The sequence below is a fragment of the Syngnathus acus genome, chromosome 20 (genome assembly GCF_901709675.1).
Source record: "Syngnathus acus chromosome 20, fSynAcu1.2, whole genome shotgun sequence".
Lineage (NCBI taxonomy): Eukaryota > Metazoa > Chordata > Actinopteri > Syngnathiformes > Syngnathidae > Syngnathus > Syngnathus acus.
This window is the reverse complement of record NC_051104.1, coordinates 2,847,466-2,867,983: the sequence shown is the minus strand read 5'-3', so window position 1 is coordinate 2,867,983 and position 20,518 is coordinate 2,847,466. Positions and strand designations below refer to the sequence as shown.

At 49.5% G+C, this 20,518-nt stretch overlaps 1 protein-coding gene across 1 annotated transcript in view; it reads right to left on the bottom strand.

The window, feature by feature from the left end:
- The window catches only part of drosha (drosha ribonuclease III), a 43,158-nt gene that overhangs the window by 6,728 nt on the left and 15,912 nt on the right, over window positions 1-20,518 (bottom strand). The window contains exons 18-26 of the mRNA XM_037279360.1: window positions 18,742-18,880; window positions 18,604-18,664; window positions 18,010-18,069; window positions 16,310-16,409; window positions 15,295-15,397; window positions 10,409-10,479; window positions 6,489-6,533; window positions 3,290-3,447; window positions 638-743 (exon numbers count right to left, since the gene is read on the bottom strand). Of these exons, the coding sequence (XP_037135255.1) occupies window positions 638-743; window positions 3,290-3,447; window positions 6,489-6,533; window positions 10,409-10,479; window positions 15,295-15,397; window positions 16,310-16,409; window positions 18,010-18,069; window positions 18,604-18,664; window positions 18,742-18,880 (843 nt within the window). The remainder of the gene's footprint in view (window positions 1-637; window positions 744-3,289; window positions 3,448-6,488; window positions 6,534-10,408; window positions 10,480-15,294; window positions 15,398-16,309; window positions 16,410-18,009; window positions 18,070-18,603; window positions 18,665-18,741; window positions 18,881-20,518) is intronic.

The following is a 20,518-nucleotide window of genomic DNA, read 5'->3' as shown; positions in this document are numbered from 1 at the left end:
TCTCGCACTAGTTGAATGGGCGGTTTTATTGAAATCCATTTCAGATGTAGCTTATCTGGATGGCCGCGGCTATCGGGCCTTTCAACATGGCTGACGTCACGCCTTTTTCTATCTCCCAACGACAGCTCTCGCTCGCCCGCCGCTCTCAGCCCACTTCAAACGCCAACGCGGCTGATAGTCGACGTCGCGCAAGCAAAAAGAGAAATGCTGATGCTCGCCGTAAAAAGAAGGCTGCGTCATAAAAATGGCCTCGCGCGCCTTTCAAAAGGTGCGACTGCTCGCTTTTGTGTCGACTTTATCTGCCAGACACTCGACAGCCTCGGCGAGGGAAAAAGTGCCGACAAAGACGCGCGAACCTCGGGAGGCTTCTGTCCCGCCACAATTGACGAGTTAAGTAAACACGGCACGCCGGTGAGGAAGAACGCTTACCTGAGTGACAACAAAAAGACTGACGGGATGTCGAGAAGTGAGCAACGACAAGATGTCGGCAGATCAACAAAGGCGACAAAACGCGTTTTTTTAGCGAAATCGCCCGCGCCCGACATCTGACGGAAAGTTCAACGTTAAACAGACCGTGACTGGCAGTATGTGATGTCATCAAACATGGCGGCTACAGACACTCAAACGGGCGGCTTACGGTTAGGTGTCCCTCGTGGTGGTCGGGGAAGTGGATGAAAAGGTACTCGGTGGCCACCAGCTGCATGATAGAATCCCCCAGGAACTCCATCCTCTGGTTGTGGCCCCTGAAATGAGAATACCTGGAGTCATAAACGAGACAATCGGCTGGCTTGAAACGTTTCCAGCATGAGAGGAACAGGATGCGGAGGAAGAGGAACAGGAAGCTAACATCAGAGAGAGAAACATGTCAGAAGTGCTTGTTGGCTGTCCAAATGTGAGCAGGACACCAAGCACTGCAACCAGACAGACACATCGGAAGCAGCTGAAAATCATGGTGAACGATTTGCTTTTTGTTTTTTTCCCGATCTCGGATATGGGCCTCGGCTCAATAAAACACTGCGAAGGTAGCGGTGGCGAGGCTCGGGTCGGCCGTTAGCCGTGTACCCGTGTCAATCGTATGTAAATGACTTCCGTTACAGAAATGGAATTCATTCAATCCCCCGCAAATGAGGTTCCCGCCGTTTACCTCGGGAAAAACAAATGTAGCACCCTCTGCATTTATATGAATAATTCTACTCCTTTTTTTTTTTTTTTGAATCTGACAACAAATAGCCAGGCTTCCATTTGCTTGCCACATCTTTAATTAAGTCTGATAATGTCCATTATTATTTTAGAAAGGGGGAGGGGGGGGGGGGGGGGGGGAGGACGACCATCAACTGAGTTTTCCTAAGGGCGGCGTGATTTTTTAATTAAAAACAGCTCAAAATGATTTACTTTGTATCATATCGACGTCCCCGGTGAGTCGCGCCTCGCAAGACCCTCAAATTGTTTTTCATTTTTGTTTTAGGTTGACGCTCATCCTCGTCATCACCTTGAGGCTTCCGCTTTTAGCCACGCGTTTGCTCAATTTTGATCTTATCTTTATTCGTTCTAATTATTCAATTGTAATTAGTGAAGGCCTTATTTAGGGAAACAAACTGATAAAATGTTACGTTGTTCATTAGAGTAATATCGCATTTTCAAGAACGGACGGAGTGGGCCATACGTTGAGCTTTGGAACTTTGTCACCACTTTGCCAAAATGTCTCCAATGGAGTGGAGAGGAAGGCGCAGCAGCAACATACCAGGGGGTGGGTGGGGGGGGGATCAGAGAGGAAGGCTTTGCTGCGCCAACGCTCGTCCTTTATTCAATGTGGAAGCGAGCTGGAGGGGAGAGATGGGGGGAAAGTGCGCCGCTTCCGCTTTGATGTGAAACACCTTCATCAGCTCGGGTGAAGAGAAAAACAAGAAGAAAAGGACCAAGTCGGTGAGAAGGCAGGCGGTTCGCCGCAGTCGTCGCCATTTTTACAAGTTGGCTGAGGAAGACGACGAGCTTTGATGATAAATTGGAACCAAAAAGATGGCAGAAGCCCGCCAAGACCCGGGTCAGGCTGTTCCACCACAGCCCTGTAGGTGGCAGCAAGAAACATTACAGAGTGGGTGCCAACACGGAGCTTGACGGTGAGCTCGGAAGACCCTTGGCAAGAAGAAGAGCTGCCCACGGGGCCGTTTTCGAGGTCACTTTGTCCTCTGTGCCAGGTGAGAGGTCAGCGGGTCAGCCGGCGTCCCGTCTCTGCGTCTGCCGCCTACCTGATTGTCTGACCTCTCGCTGTCTCATCTCACCTCTCTAGCTCTTCTTCTTCATCTTGCGCTCGCCTGCACTGCGGCTCGACCCACTTTACGCTAACCTTTGCTCTTTTGGGAGGTGCGCAGCCTTCAAGAAAATTTCCTCTATTTAGGTCGACCTAGCTCAGGCCAACGGAGTGAGTGCGAAGGAACACAAAGAAACAAAGTGGAGCCATGTCCGTTCGCATTTTACGATTCACAAAGCCTGATTTATTTTTTCTGTGGAAGACGGAAAATGGCACGAATTGTTGCCAAAGTGCTGGCTTCATAGGAAAATTGTAAGAGGTGTCAAGCAAGAATGGTCATTAAAGTCATTAGGGCCTTTGTTTTCCAATCAATCGTTTGGAATGAAACCAAGATTGAACTTGTTGGCCGTGAGGTACGTTTGGCCAGCAGCAAATCTTTCGGGTTCTAATTGAAAGCAAACAATTATCAGGAAAAGCCTATTCGAACAGCTGCACTTTATTTGTGGCTCCCAGTTGTAAGAGGGTGTGTACACTTGTGCAACCGCATGGTCTCAGTTGTCTACTTCAACTATTTCATACTATACTATTATATGTGGAGGAATTAAAAAAGAAAAACTGAGATTTTAAGAACATATCACCTAGCCAAATAATCAGCCTATGAACACAAAATAATCGTGTAAAGAGGAAACACGGGGTTCTCGCTGGCGGAAAATCCCGCCGAGGTGTGATGCAGGTAGCGTCAGAGTAGCAGAGCGGAGAACAAAAAAAGGCAAGCAATTACACAGAAGAGCGGCCGTCTGTCAAGATTTCAGGTGTATTGCGAACGCTAATTTGCTTTTAGCTGTCAAAGTCACGACTGCGCGGCAACTTAAGCAGCCGCTGTGATGCAAACAAGCGCCAACCGTCTCATTATCAGTTTTCCAACACGCTACGCAATCCATACATGGTGCTTGTAGAAATCTCCATCTTACCAGGAAATGTTCATTAACGGTGAATAATCGTAACTGTTGCCATTATAGCGAGCGAATGAGATCAACTTACAACGTGAGGTGGTTGAAGCCCACCGTCCTCAGCGTGAAGGCTCGGGCCAGCAAGCGGACGTGCGTGAACAGCACACCGATGGACTCCTCAAAGTCCGTCAGCTTCTGCAGGACGGGCGAGGACTCGATCAGCTGCCGGTCCGTCTGGGGCTCCTGTACCTGGGGGCGTTTGAGTCCACAAACAAGATACACTTACCCTATTTTTCAGACTATAAGGCGCACCGGACTATAAGGCGCACCTTCAATGAATGGCCCATTTTAAAACTTTGTCCTTACATAAGGCGCACCGGACTATAAGGCACACCATTAATGCATCATGTCAGATTTTTAATCCAAATCAAATTATTCTCCATTTTATCTTTTTTATTTCAACTTCAGACGCAACAAATTACTTTATAATCACAAAATAATGATCCATAGTCTTTTTGATTCACGATTCATAGTCTTCAGCGGGCCACTTATGATTGATTTCATGACACAATCCTTCGGCCCAGTTTAAATTTAGGAATTTGGTCCATATATAAGGCGCACCGGACTATAAGGCGTCAGCTATAGGGAAATTTTACGTTTTTAGGTGCGCCTTATAGTCCGGAAAATACGGTAGTCATCAGGCAGCTACTATTTACAAGACGAGGGGAAGAAGACAACGCGGATCCCGCATCCTTTCCGGCAAACCACACTGTGCTTCAAGTTTGGTTCCCTCCCCCCCAACGGGGCCAAAAAGTGTCTCGTCACAAGCGGGTAAGCCACTCGGCGATGAAGCAAGTTCCTCAGTGCCTTAATTCCCCCTACGAGTGTCCTTAAATCAAACATGCGCCGCCTCGAGTGTGTTTTTTTGCCTCCGCCTCAAAACAAACTCCAAAGATCGGCGGCGGCAGCAGATGGAATCTGCTACTCATTAAATAGCAAACCGTTCCCTTTCCACTTTGGCCGCAGCCACGGACTGCAAGCGCTCCATTAATATGGCCGTTGCCTCAGTTAGCGAGGAGATCAGAGCCTTGGTCGGCCTTGAAAGGACGCTTTGCCGGCCGCCGCTGCGGATTGTTCTTCAACGTCCGCTTGGGGGCCCGCTGGACGGAAAAGCAAGCTGCTCACACTCATTAGAAAAAGAAGTCATATGCTAAGTAAATATGCATATGCATGTTTGTTTTTATCAAGATGCCCGGCGCGTTAATTAGGCTACGAGAGACGTTTAATTGGTCTCGGCGTACTACAACGGCGAGTTTGACCGAGACATCCGAGAAGGCACACTCTGGCGACCTTGTTGGCTCGCTTCATTAGCCGCTAGCTGTAAAACGGCGCTGCCATGGAAAGGAAAACGCCGCCCGGCGCCTCCCCTCGTCCTCATCCTCGGGTTTTCTGTTTTCAGGTGGAAGTTGCGCGTAAACGACGCGACGTATTTTCCCACCGCATATTTTTAATTGGAACGTTGCCGGTAATGATGTCACGACTCCATCTTCCGACACGTCGGAAGAAACATTTCATTCCCGCCACTTTTTTTCCACCCTCGGTTAATTAACGGAACGCGTCGAAATGTCATGCATCACAACTAAGGACATCTGAGGAGTTCAGCGCTCGTGGGCGTCGGCTATCCTTCGGGGTAATGGCCGGCACCGAGGCTTCAAACGCGTTGGCTGAGGTACGGATGAGGGGGGCGAACGGCAGTTATGGGGAAAGGAAAAAAAAAAGACACTTTTGAAAGGGCTTCAAAGCCTCACTTTCAGCTCAGCCCAGAATCTGGCCAGACTGGGAGCCACGCTCCAAAAAATGCAACACTCGTCAAAAGAGATGTTTGGATTAAAGCAAAAGTTGAGCAAATAAATAAAATTTTGGCCCAAGTTGATTTCCGGTTAGCCAAAACGTTATTGTTTGCATTTAGCAAAGAGTTCCACGTCAAGGGCTAAACAGAAAATGAAATCAGTCCATCTCGTGAGTGAGCGCCAATCTGAGTCACAAATTGAAGAGCTTTTTGGCTCATAACATCTCCTCAGAGAGAATGTGAAACCACTAAATTGATTTTTATTCCGAGTCATTTCGTCTTCAGGATTTGTTGTGACAGTCGGCAACAGTTCGTTGCACCTGAAGGACTTTGGTGGAAACCGGGACTCTTCATTACGGCATTGAAACGATGAGGAAAAAAAAAAAAATGCACTTGATCAAAACTGAAGGGAGAGCGACTATTTTTGGCCCACAGTCAAAGCCGTCACTGTCTCTTGCTTGACAGTCAATCTGAGACAGGATGTCATCGTAACTTGCTAAAAAAAAAAAAAGCCGAGCATTTTCTGCTCACGTTTGAGAAGTTCCGACGCTGCTTGCGCGCCTCCAAAAGCGAAGGAGACGTTTGGAAAGGCGGCGCAGGTAAGCGTGTCGGCGCCTAATCATCTCCTGGAGAGCTGCACGTGTTGATGAGAACGAACACGTCGAGCACGTCGCTATGCTAAGCTAACGTACGGCGTAATTTGACGCCGCGGCGAGCAGCCTCAAAGCTCGTTAAGGCAAAGCCTCGTTCACCTGTCTCGCTTAATTCCCGACGAGAGCCGGAGGAGGGCCGCGCCTGCTCGGCGCTCATAACAGGTGCGGACGCGTTCAACCGCAAACACGGCGAGGCCTTCATCAATTATTCAATAAATCATCGGTTCGTTCAGCAACAAGACAAGCTGCGGAAGTTGATCTGAGGGAACAAAATGGAACAGGACGAGCAACACGCTGCAAGTCGGCAGCCGAGATTGAAAATGGCTCTCAAGGCTTAGAAACCAACTTTTGCCATTTAAGAGATTATTTGGGCGAAGAAACGTTCGGTTTTCACGATTGGTCGTGTTATTCCGGGCCAAGCGCGGAAAAACGCACGCGGCGGCGAGATGAAAGGAAGAACGCGGCGCTTAAAGACGAGCCTCGGCAGAGATACAAAGAAAGGCTCGCTCCTCACCGGCACATCAGAGAGCAGGAAGCCCGGCCCAGCCGCCCCCCGTGGGGTCGGCGCCATTCGGGACTGTAATCCCGTTAGCGCATCTTTGATCTGCTCTCCCCAATCCTAATTTCAAAACAAACACCCTCGACGTGGCGGATGATGCAAAAAGCCAGGACGGTTGCCACCCGTGATATCGGCAAAGAAGACCAGATGTCAGCCGGGGGTCGGCACCAGCTCACGGCCACGTTTTGGAAAGCAGATTGAGAGAAAAAAAATGGCAGGATGAGGTTACCTGCAGAGGGTGCGCCGGGTAGTGGAGCCAAACATCCTGCAGGTCCTGCAAGGAAAAGAAGAGGAAGTCAAAAGGAGGCTCGCCGGTGTTAATACGTCAAATTATAGAAAGGATGCGGCCAATGAATCATCAGAGTATAGAAATATGCAGAAGTCAATCCCAAGAAATGTGTTGCTTGACCTTCTGAGGGTTCAACTTGTATCAAAAGTGATGAGGTGAGCAATAGCGTCGGGAGCAATGGGTGGGCGGGTGCCAGTGGGGGCGAAACCACAACAAAGCATTCGCCAGCTCATTTTCAAATCCGGTCAGGGCAGGAGAATAAAAACGGAGTGGGGGAGCGCAAGTGGAGGTACGCCGACGGACACCGTATCGAAGACCGAAGAAAAGTCGCCATCGCCGAGGAGGTAAGACTGTTGCCAAGGACAACGGCAGGTTGCAAGCATCCACGTGAGAACCGAAAAGGTGAGACGCAATTTTCGAACGTCGCTGGTTAACTTTGGGGAGTGGGAGAGCGAAAACGATACCGTGTCGAGATTCTTTTTTTTGGACGGCGTACCGGCACTTAGCTTGGGAGTCGCTAAACTTGGCTTAGCGACGGGAACGCCATTGCGTAGGTGTGCCTAATGAAGTGGTAGCGCGGACTCCGACAGCTAATGTTTCAATTACAGCCGTTCGCTAAGACGAGGCAGACAATGACTAAGCCGGCGTGGAGTGGGGATTTAAGAAAGAACATGTTTTCTTTTTTTTTTCTTTTTTTTTTTCCCTCTCTGCGACTGCTGTAATTACCGGGTGCACAAATCATCTGCAGCTGCCAGACGCACTACACAAAAAAATAGAAGAAACAAGAGCGTCCGTCCGTGTGTGTGTGTGGGTGTGTGTGCTTCAACAGCATTTTCAATAGGAGCTGGAATTTCGCTACGTGTCGAGTCGGGCTTCAATCAAAGAAGTCTTTAATCAGAGATCTTGCCCGCACGCGAGGATGAGCAGGCAGGCCGGACTTTGTCTCTGACAAGTTCCCGCGCTCGCTGACAAATTGCTCTCGAGCCGCACGCTGCCAATCAATCCATCAAATATAGTAGCACGGCAGAGCGATTGATAAGAGATAGCCCGGCTGATCGATAAGCACATGAAAGCCACCCCTGGCGAATGATCAAGGTGAAAACGATTTTGCGTCGCCGCGTAGGCGGGGAAACAGGAATGGCTGGCCGATGACGCCGCTCGCCTTCTTTTTACAAAAGCAAGGACGCAAGTTCTCACTGCGACTGTGCAAATGTTCGATTTTTATCACAGGACAAATGTTAAGGTTGGTAATTAATAAATGAGCACCAAAGTCGAGCGAAACTTTTTGGAAGGTGTTTTTAAAATGCTGCTCACATTTAAACCTACGTACACTAACAAAGCATTTCGCAATCTGGAATTTTCCACTCGGCCCAAGTGTTAAGTCCTATTTTAAACAAACGAGATGTTTGTAAGCACGCAAGAAAATGTCGCCATGTTTTTTTTTTTTTATGATGTGCCGTCATAAAGACTAAAAAGACTTTGTTTTTCCCAGGTGGCCGTCGTCTAAATGTTCCCCCGAGACGGCTTTAAAGGTGATTTTGGTGCCGACGGAGAAGATGTCTGTCTGAGGGGCATAGCCGGCGAGTGTCATTAAGTACATCAGAGTTGTCGAAGAAAACTTTCCCCGCTTGTGTGTGTGAGAATTAATGAAAGCTTGGCCAGATTGGCCAATGGGCACAAAGTGAATTCATCAGGATGATGATTGCTCCTCCACAGAAGGAATTCCCTAAGGAGCCCATGCTGGCATTTACATCTCCTCTGCAATAATAGCAGCAAGAGAGTCCAGGTCGGACCGAAGCGCCTCGCAAAATTTGCTTGGAAACAAAATGGTGACGCCATGTTGAACGCACAATGATGAGAGCTGCTGAATCGTTTGGGATGATTTTAAAAAATACAATAGATCTTGCAGACGGTCGGCTTCTTCTTCCAACCAAGCCCTCCCCCACCCTTCCCCCCCAGCCGCCTCGCCCGTGGCGCCACCCGGCCGCCTTGCCTGTTCGCTCGCCGCCTCCATCTGTCTCCTCCTCGCAGCTTTGTGCAGCAGGACGGCCATCGGGAGGATTCGGCGAGGGGTTGCGGGTTACAAGTCGAGCTATTTCGATCCACCGGCTGGGGCGGACGCAAAACTTTCAAAGTTCCTCAACACGATTTTTTACGAACCGAGCAAGCGCATAAAACGATTCGTAATCGATTGCGTCCCACCTGGCTTTTTGAGCGCACGTTTTTGTTTCAAAATGAAGACGGCATCTCAGTAAAGTAGGTTAAAGAGCCTTTTTTTTTTTTTTAAAAACTATTTTAAACGCTGTGCGCGGTAAATCTCACGCTAATCGCCGTCAGATTAAAAGCGGCCATTTTAAAAAGGGGATTACCTTTGTGACAGCGCGGAGGCAAGCGGAACAATAACGCCGTCAATCGGCGCAGATTGAATCGTTGAAAGTTTCAAACGTGCGGATAGAAAAGTCGAGCCAGAAGCGAATAATGAAGATGGGGAGTTGAACCGGGTAAATTGAAGCATTTGCCTTGATGACTTAGAATCCTTGCAGCCATCTCCAACTCCTCTGACTTTTGTGGATCCATAATTCATGATCACTTTCCCCCCGTAGTTTGGAGCTGTGAGATGTTCAAATATTTAGTCCTCAAACTTTTTTTGATGTGCTCCGTCAAACATCTTCTCAGGTCTGGATCAAAAGACCGGGCCGGACCGCCCCGCCTGCGTCTTAGCGTGCGCGTGCCTGCTTGAGATTCGCTGCGGTCTTTTAATTGACCCGTAACATTCGTGGCCAACATAAATGCAAGTGCTCAAGGATTCATTAATGATTCATTTGACGAGTGTGCGCACCCACCCGCACCTGCGCGCGCGCACCAGCAGGTGTCTGGCAATGTTCTCGCTGCACTTCATCTATATTTCACTTTTGACTCTTGTGCTCCTTCCCGTTTTGATGTTTTAGTTTGGCAAGGAAGTCCAAGCAAGCGAGGATAAATGGAAGAGGGGGGTGAAAAAAACAACTATTTGCTTCTGAGACAATCTTTTGTTTTTTCATTTGACTTTGGCAGCCAGGGCGTTGCAGCCACGAGCAGCAATCTGCAGCGAGCAGTGGCGAGATTGGCGAGCCAGGCGCCATCTAATGAGATCCGCTCGTGCGGAGGTTCTATTCCATAGTTTCATATCATTTATTAAGTCCAGATCTGGCCGTTTCATTTCTTGCTCTTCATTACGAACTGCCTTTTGAACGCTTGCTCAACAAATTTTGCAACCGGGATCTTTTTTTTTTTTTTGGGGCCCCCCTGAAGCCAGTTTGGTAACTTGATCAGAACTTTAATCGGTCTCTTATGAGGAAGATGCAAATGTGTTTGGGAAAACACACCCGAATCAGCATTTTCCCTTTTGCGGGCCGATCTGACCATTCGGAGGCGTCCTACTTCTTTTGTCCCCGTGCATTTCCGGCGCGTAGACTCGACCGAGCCGTGCCTAATATTTTGGTGTGCTGTGGCGTTAATGACAAGCGCATTGAAAGCCACTCAAAGCAGGGCCCGCTAAATGAAATCTCCATCTCAAAGTGGCGAATATTTCAGCCGCCTGGTTGTTTTTTCCTCCGAGCGCATCAGCAGTCGAACGGCGTCGGTTGAAAATAAATATGCAAATACGAGGCATGTTTCATGTCAGGACAGATTGCTTAAAATAATAAGAGCAGACAAATCGGAGCGCGCGTCAACGTTTCGTCTCCCTGTGAAGTTTGACTCGGAATGTTGATGATGGTTCTGTGAGCTAGACAGGGCTACGTCCGTCTGTCCGTCGGGTTTGATTGAAAGCAAACATGGCGGACAAGATGAAGAGAAAACCAAGGGGCGTCCAACCTCACCTGGCCGTTGAAGAGCAGTCGTCCGAATAGTTGCCGGGCCTCATCCAAGCCGCCCTCCAAATAAACGGCACCTGCGTCAAACGACAGCTACACGTTATTCTCGCGACAACTTCATCAAGAGGCACATTGTTGAAATCATAACCCCCCCCCCAACACACACACAGTGGTTTTGTCCAAGTACAAACTATAACAAATATTGAAACAGGTCACACAGCTTTGTTTATCCGCGTTGGAAACAAAAGACTTTTTTTTTATGCAAGCGGTGCACATCCAAGCACACAAAAAAGATGAGGAAGGGAAAATAAATTGGACAAAAGGAGCGGTCCAGAATGCAGCGACGCTGCCGGCAGGGCCGACATCACAAATGCGTCTCTCGCTCGCTCTCTCGTTGGCTCTCTGTGGGAATGATTTGCGGCATCTGGCTCTTTTTTTTTTTTTTTTTTACTAGCAGCAAGTCGGCTCGCTCTCCTCTGCGTCTTTTGTTCTTTTGACTCAACTGGCTGCAACTATCAAAGTGCCTTTAAGCGGCGCGCCGCTCGCAAGCATCGCACTCGGGGCGGCTCATTCAATTTGGAAAGTAATAACCACCTGGCAAATTGGGTATACAATCACGCGGGCCCTTTTATTACGCGCATAAATGAGGCGAGTGGAAAGGCGCGAGCGGCTTTCATGGAAGACATCAAAAACATATGAGGGATTCATCAACTGGGAAGGGAAAGTGCTTTCAGATGGCAAACGGGCCATTTGCTGCAAAAGCACAGAAACAAATGCAAACAAATGGCAAAGGCACCACAGCAAACGCTAATAGAGGCGCGCACGCCCGCCCGCGCCTGTGCACGCCGCGTCCTTCGCTGGCGCGGAACAAATGTTGCTCAAATGTGATTAAATCTGCCGATGGGTTGCGCGCCGGACGCGAGTCAGTCGCCGGGAGCCAGAAAAGAAAACGCCAAAGGCAAAACGACTCATTTTGGTCAGCGCGTGTCGTCTATATATGCTCAACACCGCGTCGGCACCCGTCTTGAAAAGCATAATTGTCATGTGGCCTCGGCTTTGAGGTCTCTTGATTGGAAAACTGGATCGGGGCTGAAGTTTTCGAAAGGAAAAATCGTGTTTTTTGCTTTTATAAATAGTCGTGCGGCACGTGCGGCAGCTCACTCTTAAGTCCTTTCAGATGCGCGAGTCAAGTGTAATTGCGGCCGCCGGGGAGGGCGTGAGGGCCGAGCGCAGCGAGCTCTCCGGGGCTTCTTCCCGGCGCTGGGGATTTGCGGTTTGTGCAAGTTGTGAGTTGGAGATGTTGCTGCTGCTGCTACGTGACAGATGTTGCCTCTGGAGAGCAGCTGGGAGGCGACGTTTCAATGGCTTTTAACTACCCGCTCCAAATGTGTGCGGGAGGGGCCGAGACGATGAGGGTGTGTCCGGGAGGCACTTCACTTCACGATATGATGACACGGCGCATTTGGAAAGCTCCCAAACGGATGCGTCAAAGTCGTTGAAACACAAAGTTTATGCCGCTGATTACATTTTCAAAAGTTCTCCCAGAGGGAGGGGGGGGAGGCAAGTTGGAAGAAGGGGGACAGGGAGAAATCAGCAGAGACCCCGCGAGGGTTTGCAAAGGTATTAAAAATCTCAAAGCAACACTTTTGGTGTCAATCAAAGAGTCTTTGGATGAAGAAAGCGAGATATGAAGTTAATTCACGCATGAGCGGGCCTGACAAGGAGGCTCTCGGTGCAAGAAAAAAAAAAAGGGTGCCCCGAAGCCATCCAATAAATTGCACAACTCGGTGGAATCATTAAAAGCGTTCGGGACGGGCCGGCAGGCTGCCGACGGCCACAAAAGAGGCCCGGCAATTAAGATGGCGCAGCGACGGCGGTGTGACCGGGCCAAAGCGCCGCACGCGTTTGCGCCACAAGACTTCCCCTGGCATTCGTGCGCTGCGGAAATATGCGCCCGATTTAAAAATCCTTTTAAACACACGAGAAGCGTTGCCTTACGCGACCAGGTCGCGACTGTCTGCTTGTGCCGTTAGCAAGCAAATGTCTCCGGCATAAATATTTGCAACTTTGTTTTGAGGAGAAATTGCTGAAAGACGTTCAAAGATTGAACATTCTTCATTTGTACTTTTCACCTTTTGCTTCCTATTTTGGGGGGCAGCGCACTCGGAAGTCCGACAAGAACCCGATGCGTGCGGTTAGCTAGCTAGCAACGTCAGTAGAGTACAGCAAGTGCAGCATGGATGTTGGATGGAAGTCAGTGAGAAGCTAGCACAATTTTTCCAGGCGCCGGCTGAAGCCTCTAACGAACGTCCGCATCTGTCGAAAGCCACGTCTGGCCGCGAGATGATCGGCGGCGGAATTGCGACGTCTGAGAGCCTTGCGTGACCACTAAAATGCGCGTGTCGGGGGCGTAGCGAGCGCCGGCGGCTGACAGTCACATTAATAACCCGGAATGAATTATTCAAAAACGCTCAGACTCTAATCCATCAAATAATATATTAAGCTCCCTCTCAGCTCAACGGGGGCTGAAGCGGCAGACGGACGGCGAAAACAACACATTGGAGAAACTTTGCGAGCGAGCGACAAAAGGGGCGACATCAAACATCTTACTTTTCAGAAACTTTTTTTCAAAAGCAATGGCGGCAATTAACAAAAGGAAAGGGCGCTCGCTCCGCCAACACACCGCACGCATTGTGCGGGGAGGATCTGATATTCAGCGAGCGGGAGATAATCCTTTCCCTGCGTTCTTTTAATAGGAAGAGCTTAGAGAGAGCCTCACAAAAGGTTCACCATCTGCATCCCCACGGCTGCCGGCGGCGTATAATCCGCAGATCAACCGTACAAGGAAATTAGGGCCATCAAAACAGAGAGAGGCCCTCTTTTGGTGCTCGCCGCCTGGCCTGCGTTTCCTTTCAGTCGGAAGGAAGTCGCGGCGGGCTTCTCAGGGGGGAGGACCTGAGAGGCAAACCAGCAGGGCCGCGCTTTCTATGAAGACGGCGAGTGGGTTTTTTCTTCGTTATCATTCTGCAGAGCAAAGAGGTAAAGTGGGCGCCCGAGAAGAGGAGGTGCGCAGGCCAAAAGAGCCCAAATGAGAATGGCCCACTCTGGCACAAGTTAATGACAGAGGATCAGAAAAGCAAGATTTCCATTCAACACTTGGAATTATTCAGGGTTGCAGGGCAGCCATTTGCATTGCAGATGCCTTTCCATTCCTTCGCCGCCGCTCTCTCGCTCTCCGCCAGAGAATTGCCCCGCCGCCGGCTCGGGAGATAGACGCGCTCTCGACTGCGCCCATGCAAAGCAGCAGATTATCCGCCACTTGCGAGGCGGCGCAGGTTCAGCGGTCACCGCGCCAAAGAAACAAATAAAACAAAGGTCAAAAAACAAGCACGCTAAGACGTTAGCGTGCGCCGCCAGGCAACTCCCAATATTATGACTGCGTCATATTCGGGCAGACACGGAGAGGAGGAAAGTGCCAGGCGCGTTTCCACTTCTTCACGTTATTTGCCTGGCAGCCAGGGCAGGCTTGACAAATCAATGCAGGAATTAGAAATCGTGTCCATCGTGTAGAATGGAATTCAAATTTTGGTCGTTAACATCCAGTCGGGTTATGCCGAGCTCCTATAGGGGGCAGCGACGCGCATGGCGACATACTTTAGCACATTCCGCCATTAAAAATCATTTCAGATATCTGGGAAAATAAATAAGTCTTGCACCAAGACTTGGGGAAGTGTTCTTTGTTATTTGGGGGGCGGCGACAGTGACAGCGTGACTCGAGGCCGACATGGCAGTCTCTCGGCTAATAACAGCCAAAGTCGAGACGAGATGAGAGAGCCGGAAACGAGGCGATCCGAGCCGGAGCGCAAAAGAAACGCCGAGCCAGTCGGAGACGGCTTGCTAACAAGGTCTTGAAGCCGCCGTTTGAGCGCCAAAACTGAAATGAAGATGACAAAAAAAGTCCCGGCGAGAGAAAAAAGCCGACATCAGACGGGGAAAGTGACGCTTTCAAAGGCGCGTCACTTTTTCCTCGCGTCTGCTGTTTTTTTTTTTTGTTTTTTTGTTTGGCAGTATGTCTCTGACAGCACTTTTCCTCGCGCAGGTTCCCTCAGAACAGCGTGTTTATTCATCACTTTTATGAAGTTGAAATTGGAGGGGGGGGGGGGGGGGGTGATGAAAGCGAGGAGGCTTCCAGCACGGCGTTCTCGCCACAATGAGAACGGCGCCGACAGCCACGGGACAGAATAGATTACTACTTTGTCTAGGCCGATAATGAACCTGTGACAAGTGCGGGGGCCCCGGGGCCGACAGGGGGGGGGGGCCACGGTGCCAGTCAGCACTTTGCGCCCGCCGCTTGACACCGGGAGGAGGAGGAGGAGGAAGATCTCTTGAAAGCCGCTGCGCTCTCTCTCGAGCGTGGCAATCAGGATAGAGATAAGATAAGAAAAAGCTGCAGACGCTGCAGCTCCGCACGAGCCGGGGCTTAGCTCGGTGGGACCGGCGCACGGCAAAGTTACAAAGCGTGTGCGTGCGAGGCAACAGAGTAAGGCCGATAAGGGGGCTTGCCCGCCCGGCTGTTGGCCATCTCCCGAGGTCAATAAAGGTCCGTACCGCGTCCGGGATCTAACACCTCGGCGGGAACCTCTGCTCAGATAAAGATCTTAATAGCGAAAAGGAAGTAAGGTTTTAAAGGGAACAGAAAGATCCGACATCAAGACAACAGCACGATGTGACGGAGCTTGTAACGAGGGAACAAAGACTGAAATTGCTGCCAAAAGCAAACTGGAGCAGATTACCGTGCATATTCCTCCTTGACTTAATTCCATTTCCATCAAGATCTTAAAAGAATAAGAAAAAAAAAAACATTGATTCAAAACATTCAAGAAATGTCTCACCGATGAGGGCCTCAAAGCAGTTGGCCATGGCGTGCCGCAGGTCCGACTCCCGGCACAGGTCCGGCCCGTGAGCGTAGAGCATGAAGCGATCCAACTCCAGTTTCTGGAATGGAACATTGGAATCAAAGAGGGCATTTTCTGGAATCTTCTTACAAGCCAGACAAAATGGCTTAGCCATCTGAAGAGGGGTTGAAATGAAAAATGCTATTGGCATGCTAACAGTTACCGTAACAGTTTCAAAACCCTTCAAGCGAGCGATATTTGAACACACATGGTGGAACAGCACATGTAGACAGACACGCAAGGAGCAAGCAGCTCCTGAGGTCGCTCACAAGGCCTTTAAAGCTATCCAGAAAACAAAAAAGTCGTTTATTTAGTTTCTTTTTCGTTTCAATGGTGGGAATGACAAAGAGCTCAGCCGTACAAGATGATGTCATTTTTTGCAAAGTTGCAAACTGCAACTTGCCTTCCTCTATAGTGCATCCAAAGTCCAAGCCGTGCAAACAAAGAGCCAGGGTGCCACTTAATTACGGCTGATAACTGTCGGGGGTACGCCACCCCCGGAGACTCAAGCGCCGCGTTCCACCGAGGCTCCAACTCTGAGAGCGCGTTCCCTCGCCTTCCCCACTTTCAAGTCCAATTGCGTCGACAAATACGCATATATTATTTGTGAAGAGATAATTACGAGTGTTCAACAACTTGGCACGGGCGAGGCGCTGGATGGCGCTCGCGGTGAAGGCCGACAGCGCCGCGGCACAAACGGCCGCGTCTTTTGTATTCGGCGGGGAGCCGCATGAAAGACGCATCCTTTTAATTGGTTTCTCGAACCGTTGCGTACTTTCTTTCGGCAAGCTCAGCCAGCAGGGAGAGGGACGAGGGGGTCGCCGAGGTTTGAAGCCTGCGCGATTTCCGCAAGACTTCCGGGGGCCCGCCGGGATCCGCGGTTTCATCCTTTAAAACGACTAACTCCAATTACAAAACGATAAGCGGAAAAAACGAGAGGTGGGGGGCTTACCTTGGCGAGCATGGCCAAGTGCTGGTTTTGCACAATAGCTGTTCTGTAGGTGGCCAGGCCTCCTTCTTCCAAAGTGGGGAAAAGGTAATACAAGTGGACACTGCAAACACAAACATCACGGATGAGCAACTAGTTCTTCGGAATTCGCAATGGACACAAAACTGTCGCGCGCCATTTGGAGGCGGACGAATGAGTTCTTCTCCCTCATGAATCATTCATTGAACTTTTCAAGGCCTTTCCAGGCCCGAGCCGTTTGGAGCCCACCAGTGGACGTGCGAGCGATTTGGCAGCTGGCTTGCGCCGCCGCCCGCTTCCATTTTCATTAGCAGCCGGCGTTGGCCAAAGCTGAAGCGTGTCATTTTGATTTCATCCCAGTCACAAACAGCCGTTTAATTGCGCCATTTGAAATGAATGGCGGGCGCAGGAACGCAGGTGGCGTTCCCGTGCCCAAATTCGAGCGGCAAACGAAGAGCCTGAAACGAATCGTGTTGTTGAGATTAGAAAGTTCGGATGACTTTAGTGCAGAAGGACGCTTTTGGAATAAGCTCAAACCGAAACACTCACACGAGCTCGCAAAAGATGAATCGGCTCTCGGATGCTCACAGGAACTCGTCCAAGATTGTGAGTGAATTTTACTTGCTGGTTCCTCTAAAATATTTACTCACAAATATTGCGGGGCGACTTATTTATTTTACATCATCTGCTTTTAAAGGCGTCCTCTCGCAGCACCAGAAGCGGCGGCGCACGGGCCAGCTCCACATTGCCGCTCCCATGCGCAGAATATTCTGCTGGCCGGACAGCGCCGAGGGGGCAGATTGCTGTGTGGGGTGGGGGCTGGCATTTGGTTGGATCTGCTGTAGCCATTTAACTGGACAAGAGGCCGATAAATAATTCAGAGAGGCAGAACGCAGGCTGAGCGTGTCTCATCCGAGGCTAACAATCCAAGACGTGGGCAGAGGATGGCAAGACGGGGGAGTGCTGGCCAATTCTTTGTGAGAGCCTGTGAACCAATCAGACATGCTTCATTTTTCCCCCCGTCTGCACTTAAGCCGGGCACAGGAGAAAAAAAAAAAAAAAAAAAAAGACTATTTCTTATGTGGGTTCCTTCATCCATGTGCATTGTGTTGCCTCGCACTGCTAACGTTGATTCGATTTTAGTCTTAAAATCAGATTCCATTATTTTTCCAATTCAATCCTTTTCCGAGCATCGGTTTGTTGAAAAATGATTTGATTTTGCCACAAAAGCCCCGGACCAGATCAGTTCCTCGCGGTTCAATCCTACTCGGGGAGGACTCACGAGAGCGCGGGGTGCTTTCTGGACGTTGGCGGCGCGCTCAATTAATAATGTCCACGTATAATTAGTCCCGGGCTAGGCTAAGTGGCGCACGGGCCGCGGTCAATAACACGCTGAGCGTTGCCGACAGCTAATTGCGAGTTGTCATGACAGCTTTCGGGGCCGTCGAAAAAAAGATTGCCGCGTGCTTGGGGGAGGGAGAACTTCCATCCAGGCTTCCAATTACCAGGAAATCGCTGTCTCCGCACCTCCAACACTTGTGACAGACACCCAAAGACGGAGACGATGAGAGGAACGAGGGAGCCGAGTGCTCCGAGGCGGTGGGAAGAAAACGGCTGACGGGATTGAGCTCGACTTCAATTAGCGCTCGCGTCCATCAGGCGCGGCGGCGCAACCTTCTTCTCACCTGGTGAGGAACTCCACCACGGCGTCGCCCAGGAACTCCAACCTCTCGTTGTGATTGATCCTGAGGACGGGGGGGGGGGTGAGAGAGAACATGAAAAAAAGGCAACCAGAATAGCAGCGCATGGATGCTCAACACCATTCCAATGTTGCTACCAGGTGGCTGGAATAACTAAGTTTGGCTGCTTCCTAAATGTTGCGTAAATTAAAAATATAATAATAATATAATATATAATATTCTAACAATAATGATAATATAATTACAATAATAATTAATAATATTATATAATAATAATAATTAATAATAATCGCAGAAGCAGACTTTTTGGTTTCACTGGAATGTTTTTGTTTGCAATCTTGCAATCGAACGCAAAAGCAAAACTCGGCGGCGAAGGTAATCCCGAGCAGGCATCGGCACGTCCTGGAAACGAGTTCATTTCATTTGCCCCGAGATCTCCCGCGCTTCCGTGATTACAAGTTAATTTTCCTCTCAGCGGGCCTGCAGGGAATCTTAATCACGAGGCGGCTGGCTACATTCGATCGTTCCCGTGGCTAGCGATAGCGTGAAGACGCATTTGTGTGGCGGCGGGCGGGCTACCTGGAGGGGGAAGGGTCATCCTGGCCCAGGCGGGACATGATGTTGATCAAAGTGTTGATTCCTGAAAGCAGCAGGGTGGCTCAGTCAAGGAGGACGAGGAAAGGGAGGAGGAGCAATAAAGGCCACAAAGCGCCTCACCTTTCTTTCTCATGTACATGTGGTGAACTTTCCTGTCGCCATATTTGGGTTGCCGGATGCCGCAGTTGGAGAGGGAGTTGCGGGCGTGGTCGGGGTTCATCCCAAAGTTGAGATGGTGACTGGGATGCGTCATGGCCAACTGAACAAGAGCAACAGGAACAGGAATTTACGTTCACGCCAGCCTTGAGTCCGCTCCGTTTCGCTTTGAGGCTGGAGAAAGCGTCTACAAAAGAAACGGGCGGACACCGTGATATGTGCACAAGCCGGCATTTCTGAGAGCCACGTCAAAAAGAAACGCTAGCCGACTTGCTTTCTGTGGAAGAAATGCAAAATGACACAGGGGGGGGCAGAATATAGTCATGGAACAAATTGTAGCTCCATTTTTTGACACGTGCGAATGTGCTGATGGCAAAGGAATGAGTTTTAAGCACACCGGCTGCAAAAAAAAATCGACTCATTTCCTCTTCGGAGCTTGAGCTTCGCTACAGAAGCCATTTTTTTTCCTCTGGCAAATGAGACCTACGAAGGGCCCTTGATTGGAAATGTCACTTTACACACAAATGTGTCATTGCAATTCAAGAATTCAAGCACAGTGTCTAATATCAGGAAGATTCACAGAATGGGGATGAAAAGAGAAATTTGCTGTTGTCTGACTGCACTTGTGTTTTATCCGCCTAATTTCATTTGTTATCCACCAGCGACAAAAACCGAAGCGATCCAGCGTGTGAGACTTAGAAGAAAAAAGATGCGATGAGCATTTATCAATTTTACATTTGGCAAACTTACGCCGCAGCTGCCCTCCTCCGTCGGCACGTCTGCTTTCAGACAACTTCAGATCAATTTCAAGCTCCAATGAGATGTAGATGTGAAAGCTAAACACGGCTGCTTCAATATTTAGCAGCGCGCGATCGGCCTTCTGCTTCCCAACTGTGAACGCGCACGACAACAAATTCCACAGATGACAAAAAGTACTTCTGTGGAATTTGCTGTCGTGCGAGACGAGCAGATGCGTTTGGCGCCTCGGTTTTGTATTGACCATTGAAAATAAAACACTTTTTGTTTTGGCGTCCCAAGTTGCCGTCCGCCCCCTCGCCGAGCCATGTCACAGCTTCGCACAAACAAAACACATCAGTCAGTGTGCCTTGTTTGCACTTAAGGACGACGTCTCAAAGCATCGCTGTCCTTTACAGACAGGCCGCCGACGCGCGTTCCACTCGACTTAACCATCGAGGCAAATGTGTGAATAAGAAATCGGAACGGATGGCGAGCGACGGGTGGACTAGATGGTACAAGACGGTCCCTCGTCAGTCATATCGTATTTACTCGCAACCTTCACACGGAACGTCACCCTTTGTAAGAACAAACTGCGAGTATTGTTCTATTGCTTGTCTGCATGTGTTGCGACACCACTTGTGTTCAAATAGCTGTTGTATTCGTTAGCCTGTCTATGGTATTCCCCATTTTGTGTTAGCATTAATCTAGCAGACTTTAAGGCTGTGTTTTATATTTAGCTTGATCGTAAACTTAAATAGGGGGGTCACGATAAATAACTTGACACCTTTGTTTTTTTTTTTAGAGAGAATTGAGTGTCTGGGAAAATGGAGAAGTGGCGCCCACTGCATTGTGCTTCCCACAGCACTCGAGGGAGTAGCTACTAGCTGGAAATTCCTTGTGATGCTGATGACATTGTATATTCTGAGCAAAACATCCCATTAAAGGCATGCGCTCCTTAGAACTGGATGACGTGACTGCTCCAATGACTTGTCAGTTCATGACT